This window comes from Chiloscyllium punctatum, chromosome 2, assembly GCF_047496795.1.
Source record: "Chiloscyllium punctatum isolate Juve2018m chromosome 2, sChiPun1.3, whole genome shotgun sequence".
In the NCBI taxonomy this organism is placed as follows: Eukaryota; Metazoa; Chordata; class Chondrichthyes; order Orectolobiformes; family Hemiscylliidae; genus Chiloscyllium; species Chiloscyllium punctatum.
Window position 1 is genome coordinate 22,803,056 of NC_092740.1, and position 15,580 is coordinate 22,818,635.

The following is a 15,580-nucleotide window of genomic DNA, read 5'->3' on the forward strand; positions in this document are numbered from 1 at the left end:
GAAGCTACTTGGATGCTGCCTGAACTGCTGTGCTCTTCCAGCACCACTAATCCAGAATCTGGTTTCCAGCATCTGCAGTCATTGTTTTTACCTCCTTTATAATTAAACTCTACTCCCCTTGCTCTCTCGCCGGTGAATCTTTGCTCTAACTCAGCAATTCCCATATTTTTTCTGTCTGTGACCCCATTTCTAGGTTTGAAGATGTGAGATTTAAAAGCAACCTCTACCCCTTCCAAACCAACATATCCTTTGTAAGGTGCACTGGTGGGACTGAATGCTTTACTCTAAATATAGTCCAACTAGAGAAACAAAAACACAGGGAGGCATAGGGAACAGAATGGAGAGGAAAAAAACCCTTTGACATGGTGAGCCTACCTGGGGGAGAGCAGTATCCGGGCAGAAATCCAGCAAGGTTAATGGGCAGCAATTGAAGGAATGATTGCAAGACAGGCTTTTCTATAGGCTTTGCTTTAAAGTCCCTGATTTATTCAGATAGACTTGGCAATGAAATGGCATTCCATCATACAATACTTACCAAGTTGACAGAAATGGTCCTTTCCCAGGAATTTTCATTGTTTATTCCAGCATTATTGCACAGTACATCTAGTCTTCCAAACGTCTGCACTGTTTGACTAAAAACATCTGGAAGAAATGGTGAATGGTTTTTGATTTGTTTGATCAGATTTAAAATTTGCAATTTCCCTGTAGCTTTCCACAATAGATAGATGTGGAAAATGTTTAGATCGCTGGAAGATTTCAAGATGTCATGAATTCATGTGGCTTGGGATTGCTTAGTATGCTGTTTTAGTTCAGCTTTAAGTGAAATTCCTACCTCCGCTGCATTGTGTGGAGAGAATAACAGGCTAACGCTTCATTTGTGGACTCTTTGTCAGTTCATAGAATCCCTACACTGTGGAAGCAGGCCATTGACCCATCAAGGTCAGGCAGCATCCAAGGAACAGGAGAATCGACGTTTCGGGCATGAGCCTTTCTTCAGGAATCCCTGAAGAAGGGCTTATGCCTGAAACGTCGATTCTCCTGTTCCTTGGATGCTGCCTGACCTGCTGCGCTTTTCCAGCAACACATTTTCAGCTCTGATGTCCAGCATCTGCAGTCCTCACTTTCTCCATTGACCCATCAAGTCTATACTAATCCTCTAAAGAGCAGCCTATCCAGCCCCCTATCCTATCCCTGTAACCCTGCATTTAATCCACCTGGCCTGCACATCTCTGGACACTAGGGGCAATTTAGCATGGCCAATTCACCTAACCTACACATTGTTGGTCTGTGGGAGGAAACTCACGCAGACACGGGGAGAATGTACAAACTCCACACAGACAGTCGCTCGAAGCTGGAATCAAACCCTGGTCCCTGGTGCTGTGAGGTAGCAGTGCTAACCACTGAGCCACTGTGCCACCCATTCAGAAACAGCACAAGTGAATTCTGACATTTAATTGTCGGTTCTTCCCATACATCTTGAATGGACAGCATTGAGACTTCTGAACTTTCTGATCCACAAACTTTTCTTTCCAGCTTGCATGACTATTAAGGACGTCCATTTAGGCTCCATACTCTTACCGCCTACCCACCGGAGGGGGCACAGCAAAGGTCTGAGCTCTCTCTCTATATGTGGGGGCCTGTTTCATTTGGATAGCTGCCTGGTCCCAAAAACATCTGGAAGACAAGGTCAAGCATCACCTTGGGGCGACCCTTTAGCTCTGAGTTGCCAAGATGAACAAGTCGACTGGCCTGAAGGTGTGGGGAAGGAGGGAGGCCTATGTCTAGATGGGGTTGATGGTGGGGGTTGAGGGGGGGGTGTTGGTGGCAGACAGGCAGAAGAATGGTGGGGCTGGGCTGATAGAGAACCAGAATTGCTCTGGACTGGGCTACTTTCTCCCACAGACTAAGCAGCTCTGCCTGCACCTCACCAACACAAAATAGGATCGCACCTTTGGAGATTTGCCATCCAATCACCAGGTGAGGAAACCGACTCTGTGCAACACCGGTGTTCAGGATCCTACATGGGTTTTGGGACTTCAAATTGCATTTTGCCTGGAGCTAGTGTTTGACTCTTGACTCAAAGTGTTATTCCAAGCATGCTAGTGTTAGGTCCCAATTAATAGCACTAGGTAGGTATGTTTAGGGAGCTTCGAAATCGACGTTTCGGGCAAAAGCCCTTCATCAGGGCTTTTGCCCGAAACGTTGATTTCGAAGGTCCTTGAATGCTGCCTGAACTGCTGTGCTCTTCCAGCACCACTAATCTGGTTTCCAGTATCTGCAGTCATTGTTTTTACCAGGTATGTTTAGGGTATGGCTGGTCTGTTACCACTAGATAAGGGATCTTAACGTTCACCCACACTAAAGTTAAAGTTGGACTACAGGGGTTTAGTACCTGTACCAGGCTATAGTTTTAAAAAAAACCACTTTTCTTTCTCTTCCATCATCCAAATCTCTCTCACACACACACACACACACATACACAAATGACAAACACTCACACATACTCATGCACACACAGACAGATACCTGTGCATGCACATGCACATATAGAGACAGGCATTTCATGCATGCACTCATGCATTCGCATATACAGGCATCATGCATACACACACACTGATAACACACATACAGACAATATAGACACAGATAATCTCACAGACATGTACACACACAAAATAAACATGATGAAGATTTTAATTCTGAGCTTGTTTTAGGGTTTTCCCTTTCGTCAGTCAAATTTTAATGCAAGGGAATGATATTTACTATAAAACCAAGAATGTTTGTTGGATGAAAACAATAAATGCTGGAAATCACAGTGGGTCACATAGTATCCATGGAGAGAGAGCAAGCTAATGCTTTAAGTCTAGATGACTCTTCATCAGATGAAAAGTCATCTAGACTTGAAATGTTAGCTTGCTGTCTCTCCATGGATGCTGTGTGACCCACTGTGATCTCCAGCATTTATTGTTTTCAGTAGATTCCAGCATCTGCAGTAATTTGTTCCTAACACTTGTTGGATATTCCCTAGCCCATCATCTAGACCCAGCCATGACATCTACCTGTTTCACAAGAATGGGATTTTGTTACTTATTTTTACCTGGTTCTAATTTAACAGAGGATAATCAATTTGTGACTCAGAAGTGAATCTGGATGCTGCTGTTCCAGAGCCTGGGAGGAAAATCATGGGCTCAGTGCTTCTCCTGTTTCCTGGTCTCTGATTCAATTCTGTCCCACTGCCAGTCCTTGCCCACCCAAACCTTAACTCTCCACCCCCATCCTTAATCCTTCACATCACATCTTTCATACTTCGGAAACTCATGCAGACACGGTCAAAATATGTCTTTTTTTCCCTTGTAGGCTCTGCAGATTTTCAGAGACTACTTCTTCATCCTTAATATTTCATTATTAAGTAATGCAGTCACATAATAACAGCACTCTCTATAAACCTATTGACGTTTAGGGTTTTTGGACTTTCACAGAAGAGAACATCAACACTTCTAATAATTACTATCCCTGCCCCATCAAACTTAACATTACAACACACAATCAAAGCAATAATTTCTTGCGCCCCCTCCCCCAAAGTAATTAAATTTGTTCAAGGCAACAGGTATAGTTTTTCAATAAATATTGTTTCAAACTAACTGATATGTTCAACATACAATAAGCCATCACAAATGCACAAAGCTGAAACTTTTGAACCAGCCAATTATTACTTCTGTCACTGCATCTCAGATCTCAGACTCAGATTTAAATTAACAGTTAACCACTATGTTCATTGCAATGGCATCCAATGCATTTCCCTCCTGTACTGAAATTCCTGAACATATGCAGTTTTAAGCAAGAAATTCCACATTTTTTTGCAAGTTACACATTACCTCAATTATTTCCAGTTTTCTTGGAACTTAGCCAGCTGACTATTCCTTTGTTGACAGGTTTAAGGCTGCAGATTCTCTTCTGCTGCCTCACTTGCCTTGAATTGCTGACTTTAGATGAGAGTGGTGCTGGTAAAGCACAGCAGGTCAGGCAGCATCCGAGGAGCAGGAAAATTGATGTTTCAGGCAAAAGCCCTTCATCCTCCATTCCTGATGAAGAGCTTTTGCCCGAAACGTCAATTTTCCTGCTCTTCGGATGCTGCCTGACCTGCTTTTCTAGCACCACCCTAATCTAAACTCTGGTTTCCAGCATCTGCAGCACTTTTGCTTAGTTGAATTGCCGACTCTCTACTCTTAGATCCCTCAGTCTCCACCATCATAGTGCAATTTCTCGTTGAGAGGGGTCCTCATAGAAACCTACAAAATTCTAGCAGGACTAGACAGGTTAGATGCAGGAACACCTCCTGATGATGGGAGAGTCCAGAACCAGGGATCATAGCTTAAGAATAAGGAGTAACGTTTAATCATAGAAGCATAGAATTTACAATCAGAATGAGGCAATTCAATCCATTATATCTATAGCGACCTCTGAAAGAGCTACCCAGCCAGTCCTATTCTTCAGCCTTACCTCCATAAGAACTGAGATGAGGAGTAAGTTCTTCACTCAGAGTGTGATGAGCCTGTGTAATTAAACTACCACAGAAAGTGGTTGAGGCCAAAACATTGTGTTTTCAAGAATGAGGCAGATATAGCTATTATGGCTAAAGGGTATGGCGGAGTGGGGGGGAATAAGGCGATTGAACTTTGCTGATCAGCCATGATCATAATTATTAGAGGAGCAGGCTCAAGGGGCTGAAGGCCTACTGCTACTCCTAACTTTTATGTTTCTGTAACATTCTACTGAAAGCATGCTCTTCTCCTGTAACATAGGTAAGTGTTAGTCCAGACACCTCCATGCCTGAAGTTAGTTGCATTAAATATCTGTTTGATTGTTCAATGTCTTGATGTCAACATTCAGCTTCTTATGGGAGATAACATAAGCATTGCAGCATCAGTTAAACCACTCTGTTAGAAGAAAATGCACAATACCCTCCATAACCTCCAAGTCTGGAAATGGGCATTGCAGAAGTGCATGTCCACATCATAAGACTGCCAGTACCACAATGATGAATTATTTTATTGTGCCCTTAGATTTCTGTACGTGGCTCAGATTTATTTTTTGTATGAAGTGCTACAAATTAGAAATTCACTAGGGATAGTAAATTGAATAGGTAGGGTTCTGAAGAATTCTTTTTGAACAGATTTAAATAAATGATCTTTGAAAATGGTGAAGCATCACAAATTCAAAAGCCCTTGTACGATATCATTAGACTGCACTGGCTCATCCCATTTAATTCTTGCTTTTGGGACGAGGGTCAGGTTTTTGTCATCAGTCTGTTTACAAAGAAGAGAGAGCACTGCTTCACTGATGGCAATATGCTTCAGATTATATATTAAGCTAGTATTAGAATATGCATGAATCACTCTGAAACTGACCAACTCATATAACTTTGAAATTCAAATCTGGCTGATGCGTTTTGTCAACCAAATTACAGAGGGATTGCATCTGAACTGAATTCATAATGCCAAGATTTGATCCAAGACCCCTACATACTGGGGCTGCCACCCCTTCAGGATTGGCCTGATGTCCCAGGAATTGAAGATCAAATATTCAAGACAATGCTCTGTGTGCAATACCGGAGAAAAATCTCAGACACACTAAGAACAATTTTTTGGTCACTTCCTTTGAACATTTATCTTTGCTGGATATAAAATAATATTGGGAGTGGCTAAAATGTCAGTTTGGCTGACACTCAAGCACCACCTGATTTGGTAATGATTCTTTCTGCTTTCTGCTTGGTTTGTAAAGACTGCATGGCACAAGGAGGCGTATTTAAGACCGAGATGAGGAGTAATTTCTCTCTGAAGGGGGTACTAACTTTATGGAATTCTTCACCACAGACAGCTGTTGAGGCTGGATCATTGAAGTAGTGAAATGATGTCATTCATGTCACTGAGTGAACAAATAGTTTAACATCTTATCTTAAGATATGCCACAAAGAACGGTGCAATATTCCCCTCATACGACATTGTAAGTGTTGGTGTGCATCTTGTGCTCAAAGCTTTGAGGTAAACATAAAGCTTCTGGCTCAGAAGAGAATCTGCTAAGCAGTGAACCACACTTGGTACTCTTACTTACAATGCATGAAAAACAGTCGAGATAAAACTGAAACAAGCACAACTTAGAATATGGTTAGACCACTGAACTCCCAATCCTTGCAGTAGACAAAAACACACCACAATTACCTGGGAAAGTGATTCGAATACAGTGCAGTGAGGATAACAGTGGTTTTGAGAGCATTGCAGAGAATGACTGACACTTGCCCAAGCTTGGTACAGAAAGGGCTGGTTATTCAACTGTCCAGTTTAAGAGAAAAAGTTCTAATCTGCTGATTAGGGGGAGATTACAATGTGGTTGATTGGCACTGATATGTCTGCCTCCATGGACTGGATTGCTTCAATGTACTCAAGCCTACATTATTCGACCATCTTGGATTCTACCATGGGGTCAGAACATTGGATGTCTGTACTGTGCTCTCAAAGCTCCTTGACTCAGCTAGACTACTCCAACACTCAGTCTGCTTCTGTTGTCTTTATGTTATGAAGAGTAGCTATTATAAAACTCTCAGTAAGTCCAATAAACATGAGCATTCTAATACCCAGAATACTGGTAACAGCTCTCTGATACGGTTCTTCCATTCCTCTCTTTTCATAACCTCAATAATATGTGGCTGTTGCTGTCAGAGTTACATCAACACAATTAACATATTCATCACGAGTACAGTTTTAGGCCCCTTATCTAAAGAAAGGTATATTTGCACTGGGGATTGACCAGAGAAGATTCACTAGTCAGATCCAGGGTATGGAGAGACTATATGATAAGCAGAGATTGAGTAGATATGGGCCCGTACCCATTGGAATTTAGAAGAATGAGAGGAGACTTTATTGAAATATGCAAGATTCTTAGGGAACTTGACCGGATAGTGGTTAAGACGCCATGTGGGAAGCATGATGTGGAGGTGCCGCTGTTGGACTGGGGTGGACAAAGTTAAAAATCACACAACACTAGGTTATAGTCCAAAAGATTTATTTGGAAGTACTAGCTTTCAGAGTGCTGTTCCCACCTGAGAAGGTTCCACAACACCGGCCTGCTCCACAGCTACCTGATGAAGCTACTGCTTCCAAATAAACCTGTTGGACTATAACCTGGTGTCATGTGATTTTTAACCTTGTGGGAGAGTCTAGGACCAGAGGACATAATCTGAGATGAAGGGGACACATATTTAAGACAGGGGTGAAGATGAATTTTTCTCTCAGAGGGTACTGATTTTGTGGAATTTTTCAGCACAGACAGCTGTTGAGGCTGGATCTTTGAAGTATGTTCAAAACAGATATTTAATCGGGAAAGAGATCAGGTGTTATGGTGAAAAAAAAGTGGAGTTGAAGATTATCAGATCAACCATGCTCTCATTGAACGGCAGAGCAGACTTGATGGGCTGAATGGCCTACATCTGCCTCTTACATATTATGGCCTTATCATTTTGAATCCAAGTACTTTGAAACATTTATTACTCTTCTCAAATTGTCAACCATTTTAGTTATTCTACCTTCCCTTAGCTGGCTTTTTCTCATTATACTCTGGTATATTTCATGGCAGAGCTAATTAAATTGTCCTTTATTTCTGCTATAGGGAATTTGTACATCTTGCATATTTCCTATTTGCTTTCAGAGACATTATGAATAAAGAGTTTATCATTTTTGTACAAATAATTGTTCCTGCAAGTTTCGTAACAAAGCGAAACCATAGCAACAACTGTAATTGTTCTCTGCTCCTTTCATTCCTTTTACTGTGACAACCTTGTCCCAGTTGGTTATGCAGAAGTCAGAAAGTTATGGGCATGAGCTACCAATTCAGAGCCCAGAATCTAGGCTTTCACTGTGCTGCAACACAGAGAGTGTGCTGTAGTCTAAAGATATGCAGGTTAGGTGGATTGGCCATGCTATATTGTCCGTCATGGCCAGTGGTGTGCAGGCTAGGTGGGTTAGCTATGGTAAGTGTGGGGTTATGAGATAGGGTGATGGTCTGAATCTGGGTAGGATGCTTTTCGGAGGGTGTTGGGACTCAATGGGCCGAATGGCCTCCTTCTGCCATTCTATAATTGCTGGGGTCCTATTTGTCAGATAAAATGCTCAACCTAGACTGTGGTCTTGGATGCATATTCTGCGGTGCTTTTTTTTGTCATAAGAGCAGGGGAGTTCTCTGGTGTCATCACCAATATATACATTCGTCAATCAACAAGATGCCAAGGGCCAGATTATCTGCTCTTCTCAGTTTGCGAGCTTGCAGGGTTCAAATTGGCTGCTGTGTTTTCGACATTACTAGAGTTATATGACTACATTTTTGGAAGCCTTTGGGCATCCTGATATTGTGAAAGGCACAATATGAAATTTCTTCCTCCTAGCATATTGGGGTAAATTGACACTCTCTTCTCTTCTGTTATAAAATGCGTTGGAACAATATTTTGCGCAAAGGAAACAACTTTTTTTTTAATCGAAATGCCAGTAATGCAAAATCATAATTACTTCCTCAGCCTGATGATTGGACTTCAGGATCTTGAAATGACATTTCAGTTAAAAAACACATGATTATTTAGCACCCCTGCTTTAAAGTTCGCTTGAGATGATTTTAATGGGATGTGGATCTTTTAAAATAGAATAATCATGACTTCTGCTGAAGCCAAATGACTGATGAAATGATTGCAGTGGTAGGGAGGGTTTATCAGCTGTGAAAGCATTTTCTTCAAAGCCAGCCTCCCTCTGCCCTGAATGCAATTTTGCTTTGACTAGTATCATTCATAACACTTCCACCCACTTTATTGATGTTTCTCGGTCAAGTTACAGTAACCATTGACATTCGGAATAAAGGCGAAATACTGGAAGCGCTGAGGTCGTGTGATACCATCTAAGGAGATGACAGCTAAGCAAATAGCCCTTCCTCAAAGTTGAACAAGCTGTTACAGCGAGACCAGGAAGGCTGAATCAACATCTCTATTTTCAACCTCTGCGATTAGCTGTGAGAAGCATTAAAGTTCTTTTTGAATATGGGCTCAAATCTCTCTTCAATTGAAAAGCAATGAACTATTTCACCAGAAACATTAAGGGCCCATTTACAAAGTTTTATTGAGTGAATAAAAGAGAGCAAATTTATTACTTTCACATTCCTAGGAACACCTCTACTTTGGCTGTGCTTTTCTTAGCCTCACACAGGATGCTCCAAGACCCTAAACTTAACTGTCCACACTTCAGATAATTGGCAATTCCCCAGGTGGGAGGTGAGGAGATTGGTCTGAATACAGTGATTTGTTTTGATCTGGAATGACCTGACTGACAGGGTGGTGGAAACAAGTTCAGCAGGAACTTTCTAAAGGAAATTGGAGGCTTGCATGAAAAGGAGAAACTTGCCTAGAAAGAGAAGACGAGTGTGACTCATTGGATAGTTCTTCCATTGTGCAGGCATGAATTTGATGGGGAGAATAGCTCTACTTAATTCCATCTTCACTTCTACAACTATTCTCCAATAATTCAAGAACAATGTGAGCGACTTGTGAGTTTATGGAGCCCCAATCATCATATGATATTAACTGCATTTTTTGCCATTTGATTTACCAGTGTTTAGTATGATTAATATTAATTGTGTATTTGTGATGAGGTGCAGAGAAGCACCAATCGTGGTTCCATCACTATGAGAACTGAGCTGTTTCTTGGAGTTAGCTACTTCACTAACCTCCACATATTAGCCCATGCTGATATCGTGGCGTAAGCCATAGACAATGACAATGCTACATAGAAAGAGAGAAGTAAAGTATAAATATTGGAAGAATGCACTTAGATGAAAAGTATTTAAACTGTAAAATAATATTCCTACTGACCTTTCAGTTGGGGCAATGATGTGACATCGCAGGTGATAAAGGCAGTTCTTCCAGGTCCATATCTCAAGTCAAACTCTGCTCTAGTGATTTCACCTTGTGCCTGGTTGATATCGCATATAACCACCTGAAAAAGTGAAAAATAGACCCTTATACTGCCCATTGAAAGATAAAGCTGCTTCATGAGATGAGAGACAAATTACTCCAATAACCCATTGCATATTTAATGTTCAGGATGGTGTAAAAGTTTCAAGTTACTAGTCCTGAAGAAGGATTATACAGGTTGTTCTGCTATAATGCACGTTTTGTTAACACAAATTCACTGTAACACGACTGATGAATTGGGGACACTGTTCTAAAGCATGAAATTTTAAAACATGTATTGGTTATAATGTGATTATGTCTGCATTAATTTAAATGGTGCTGCTATTTCGCGATTTTCTTATAACACAGGATTGCATGAGAATGGAGCTACTGCATTATAGCAGAACTGACTGTACCTGAAACATTGACTTCTCCACTTCCTGATGCTCCCTGGCTTGCTGTGTTCTTCCAGCCTCATGTTTGTCTATTCAGCCCATTTAGTCCAAACTACCCTTCCAAAGAGCAACCTATCCATACCTACCCTTTCAACCCTTTCCATGCCCCATAGCTAACCCACTTAGACAGCACATCCCTGTGCACTATGTGCAATTTAGCATAGCCAATCCACCTAACCTGCACATCTTTGGACTATGGGAAGTGTGCACAAACCCATGCAGCTACTGAGATATGTGCAAACTCCACACTGGCATTCGCCCGAAGGTAGATTCAAGCCCGGGTCCCTGGCATGGTGAGGCAGCAGTGCTAACCACTGTGCCACCCAGGAAAGAACAAAAGAGCATAGCTCCTCTCAGAATGCCCAAAGGTATTTCATAGATGATGGATCGTTTAAAATCTGTTTGCAATATCATAAACCATTACAAAGCTTAAAGAAAATCCATTCAGGAGTGAACTCTGAGGCTGAGTGGACTTCTGACAGACTTAAATGAAAATAGTATAACATTTTGTCATTTTACAAAGCTTTACATTTTGTATCAAGGGCTTGAACACTTATGTTTCCATAGAGTTTGAAGACAAAATTTTAGAGAAGCATGATTTAATCATCACCTTCTGCAACATTAAGAGCATAAGACCATAGGGTATAGGATCAAAATTGGGACATTCGGCCCATTGAGTCTGCTCTGCCATGGCTGTTATGTTTCTCAACCCCATTCTCCCATTTCTCTGTATAACCTTTGATCCCCTTGAGAACAAAACCTATCCATCTCTGTTTTAAAGACAGTCAGTGTCTTGTCCTCCACAGGCTTCTGAGGCAATGAGTTCCACAGATTCACCACCCTCTGGTTGAAGAAATTCATTGATTCAAAGATTCATACAGCACAGAAAAGGCCCTTTTGCCCATTGAGTCTGCACCAACATAAATAGCACAAAGTGCACTAATCCTAATTTCCTGCACTTGTCCCAGATCCTCAAATGTTACGACATTTGAAGTACTCATCCAAATATTTTTTAAAGGTTGTAAGGTTTCCAGCCTGCACTACCTTCCTAGGCAGTGCATTCCAGACTCCCACCATCCGGTGAGTGAACAAGTTTTTTCTTCCCAAATTCTCTCTGAATCTCCTGCCCCTTACCGTAAAATTATGCCCCCTCGTAACTGACCGCTCAACCAAGGGGAACAGCTGCATGCTATTCACCCTGTCCATATCTCTCTTTATCTTATATGCCTCAATCGTGTTCCCCTTCAGTCTTCTCTTCTCTAAAGAAAACAATCCAATCCTGTCTAGTTTCTCCTTACAGCTCAATTTCTCCATGTCAGGCAACATCCTTGTGAACCTGCTCTGTACCCCCTCTAATGCTGTCACATCCTTCCTGTAGCGAGATGACCAGAACTGCACACAGTGTTCTAGCTGTGGCCTGACTAGCACACTATACAATTCCAACATTACCTCCTTACTCTCATACACTGTGCCATGACTTATGAAAGCAACTGTCCCAAAGGCCTTCTTAACCATTCTGTTCACGTGCTCTATAGGCTTCAAGGATCTCTGAATAAGTTGCCCCTTTGAGAAAAAGTTGCCCCTTAGGTCCCTTTTAAATCTTCCTTCCTTCATCCACACAATTGATCACATTTTCAAACATGCTATCAAATTTGTTAGGCATGACCTCCCTCTGCTAGCTATCCCTAATTAACCCATGCGTTTCCCAGTGGATATTAATTTGCTCCTTCGGAATTTTCTCCAGTAGTTTCTCACTGACATGAGACTCACCAGTCTGCAACTTCCTGCTTCATCTTAACCACTTTTCTTAAAAAGTGTAACCATATTATCTGTCCTCCAGTCCTCTGGCACTTCCTCTTTGGCCTGAGCGGAATTAACCCTTACATTTCAAGAACTGAAAACACCAGCCATCAGTATGTTAGTTTCCTTTATTGCAATCACAAAGAAGATTTCAGATTGCAATGTCATGTACTTGGAGCAGAGCTGGTACATATTGGACAACAAGTCTTCTATGCATCAAGAACATCCAAGTCAGAAGAGATGAGATATACATTGATTGAGAAAGAGTTTTTATTGGGTGTATTCCTCTGTACTAAGTCAAGGAGTGAAATAAGATGGATGTTGATCATTGCTCATTCATATCAATAGTGCTCGAGCCTCTAAACACCAGAGAAGGTTGCTGAGTCTGAAGTAGAATAGTCTGCTTATTTTAAATTATGTTAGTGAGGGACAAGAGAAGGGCCAATTGATGAGGGAGTGAGTTGTAAATCTATGAAGAAGTGAGTTGGGTTCAGATTCGCATTAAAGCATTCCATCAAGAAACTAAAAGATATGGAATCCTGGATGTTTTGACCAGTGTTGGGAATACAGGGAAGAAACACACTGTTCAATCCAATGTATCCATGTAAGATTCATGCTACACACGTTTAGAAACTGCAGGTGGTGGAAATCTGAAATAAAAACAGAATGCTCCTTCTCGTCTCAGTTCAAAAGGGTTGTCCCTTCATTCTGAAGCTGTACAATTGGGTCCTACTCCCTCCAACTTGTGGAAACACCATCTCCATGTCCACTCTATCCAGACCACTCAGTATCTCCACTCATGCTTTTATAATTTGCTAATAAATATGCCCTTCAATTAACAGAAAACTCTGTGTCAAAATCACAAAGTAATGGTGAATACTAAAGTATGACAAAGCATTTGCTTCCTATTGGATAAGGAAATCAGGCCTAAAGATTCAGGGGAATTATGTAATGCAGGAAAAGGTACCATTCAGCTTGCTCAACTGTTCAATCAGTGATGGCAAAAATCATTACTGCCTTGGTGTCAGAATTTGCCCAAGTCTTGTAATTAACTATAATTTCTTGCAATTGTCTGAATCTGAATTCAGGTGGTTATTGTTTTGAATGATGGAAGTAGAAACTACAGCAGATATGTTGGCTACATGTCATGTGTGGTATGAATGTTAGTTACTATATAGAGCAATGGAAATATCCAAGCAGTATCCCACTGATGGTTGGGGATTGGCTTTCTGATTCTTCTGTAGTATAACTACTCAACAGTTAAAGCATCGAGAAAGCCACCTTGCTAAGTCTGGCTGAGAAGGAACCCACTTCCATATATAGTTCATAGTTCCTTGAAAGTAGGGTCCCAGGTAGATAGGATAGTGAAGAAGACATTTGATTTGCTTTCCTTTATTGGTCAGCGCATTGAGTATTGGAATTGGGAAGTCACGTTGCAGCTGAACAGGACATTGGTTAGGCCACTTTTGGAGTACCACAGACAATTCTGGTCTCCTGCTATGGGAAAGCTGTTGTGAAACTTTGAAAAGGTTAAGAAAAGATTTACAAGGGTTGGCAGGGATGGAGGGTTTGAGCTAAAAGGAGAGGCTGGGGCTGTTTTCCCTGGAGACCGGAAGCTGAGGGGCATGGATAAGATAAATCATCAAGGCCTTTTCCCTTGTGTGGGGGAGTCCAGAACTAGAAGCCATAGGTTTAAGGTGTGAGGGGAAAGATTTAAAAGGGACCCAAGGGCAATTTTTTCACAAAGAGGGTGGTGCGTGTATGGAATGAGTTGCCAGAGGAAGTGGTGGAGGCTGTTACAATGATAACATATCAAAAGCATCTGGATGGGTATATAAATAGGTAGGGTTTAGAGAGATATCGGCCAAATGCTGGCAAATGGGACTAGATTTATATAGGTAATATGGTTGGCATGAATGAGTTGGACCGAAAAGTCTGTTACTGTGCGGTGCAGCTCAAAGACTCCGGGCATCGCATGATATAACCCATCATGAAAGATTGCATAGAATACCAGGGAACAACCACTTTAAGGTCAGAACTCTAGGTAGCATTCGGAAATCCAATATCTATCAAGTTTGATTGGTGCACGTCTTCCAGAAACCATACTGTATTTATTGCTTGCTTAGCCCTACTAGTACTGTGCTATTGGTGTCTGAGTAACTACCTTGCATTTGGATGTCACACTCTGCTTGAATCACGAGGAATTATTAAGCTCTGTGTCAAATATTTTCGCACACCAGGTTAGGTATATCCTATTGTCTATCCAACTCAGTTTTAAAATGATTGGATGACTTCTTGGTGTTAACCTGAGGTAGAAGATCAAATTCATACTCTAGACTTTGAACTTAAAAGTAAGGCAGTAGTTTTCAATGCTGAGGGAGGGCTGCACTGTCAGAGGTAAATTTTTTCCATTGAGTTACAACACCAAGGCACTGGCTGCTTCTTCAGATGACTCTGAAAAGTCCCATCATACTTTACAGGAATCTCGGGTAAATTCTTCATAGACTTGTGGTCATACTTCCAATCAACATAACCTGGAAAAAACAGAGTATCTGGTCATTAACACAGTGCTATCCATGAGAACTTGTTAGGTGCAAATTCCTTATATTACCATAGGAGTTACAATGCAGAATGGTTAGAAATCATACAACAGTAGGTTATAGTCCAACAGGTTTATTTGGAAGCACTAGCTTTTGAAGCGCTGCTCCTTCATCAGGTGAAGAAGCAGTGCCCCGAAAGCTAGTGCTTCCAAATAAACCTGTTGGACTATAAGCTGATGTTGTGTGATTTTTATCTTTGTATACCCCAGTCCAACACTGGCACCTCCAAATCAGTGCAGAGTGGAATTCATTTGTTGAAAAGCTCTGCACAACATCCTAAAATCACAAAAGGTGCAATAAATAAACAGTCATTCCAGACATGAAATGTTAACTGTGTGTGTCTCTCCAGATGCTGCTAAACCTACCGATTTTCTCCAGCGTTCTTGGTGTTTGTTTCAGTATTCCAGCATTCACAGCATTTTGCTTTTATTACGATATAAACTGCCCCACTTTCTCTGCCATCTGTAAACTCCTCCAGCCCTACAGCCTTCCAAGAACTCAGACTTTTCCCACAAAACTGACTGTATGCTTGTCCATGATTTCCTTCACGCCACAATATGGCTGAAAATCTCCTTATGAGGTTCTGCGCAAATACTGATTTATAACGTTTCTGTGAAACCCTTTGATACATCCCCACCACCTTAAATGTGCATATAAATGGAAACTGTTGTTTTCTTGTTGACGCCTAACTGGACCTCCAGCTTCATTACTTTATTTTGACTCCTATCGGCACTGACATATCT

The 15,580-nt window shown here is 41.3% G+C and overlaps 1 protein-coding gene across 1 annotated transcript in view; it reads right to left on the reverse strand.

Moving 5' to 3' along the window:
* The window catches only part of LOC140492916 (15-hydroxyprostaglandin dehydrogenase [NAD(+)]-like), an 84,911-nt gene that overhangs the window by 51,203 nt on the left and 18,128 nt on the right, over positions 1-15,580 (reverse strand). Inside the window, exons 2-3 of the mRNA XM_072591728.1 lie at positions 9,902-10,025; positions 536-642 (exon numbers count right to left, since the gene is read on the reverse strand). Coding sequence (XP_072447829.1) covers positions 536-642; positions 9,902-10,025 — 231 coding nt within the window. The remainder of the gene's footprint in view (positions 1-535; positions 643-9,901; positions 10,026-15,580) is intronic.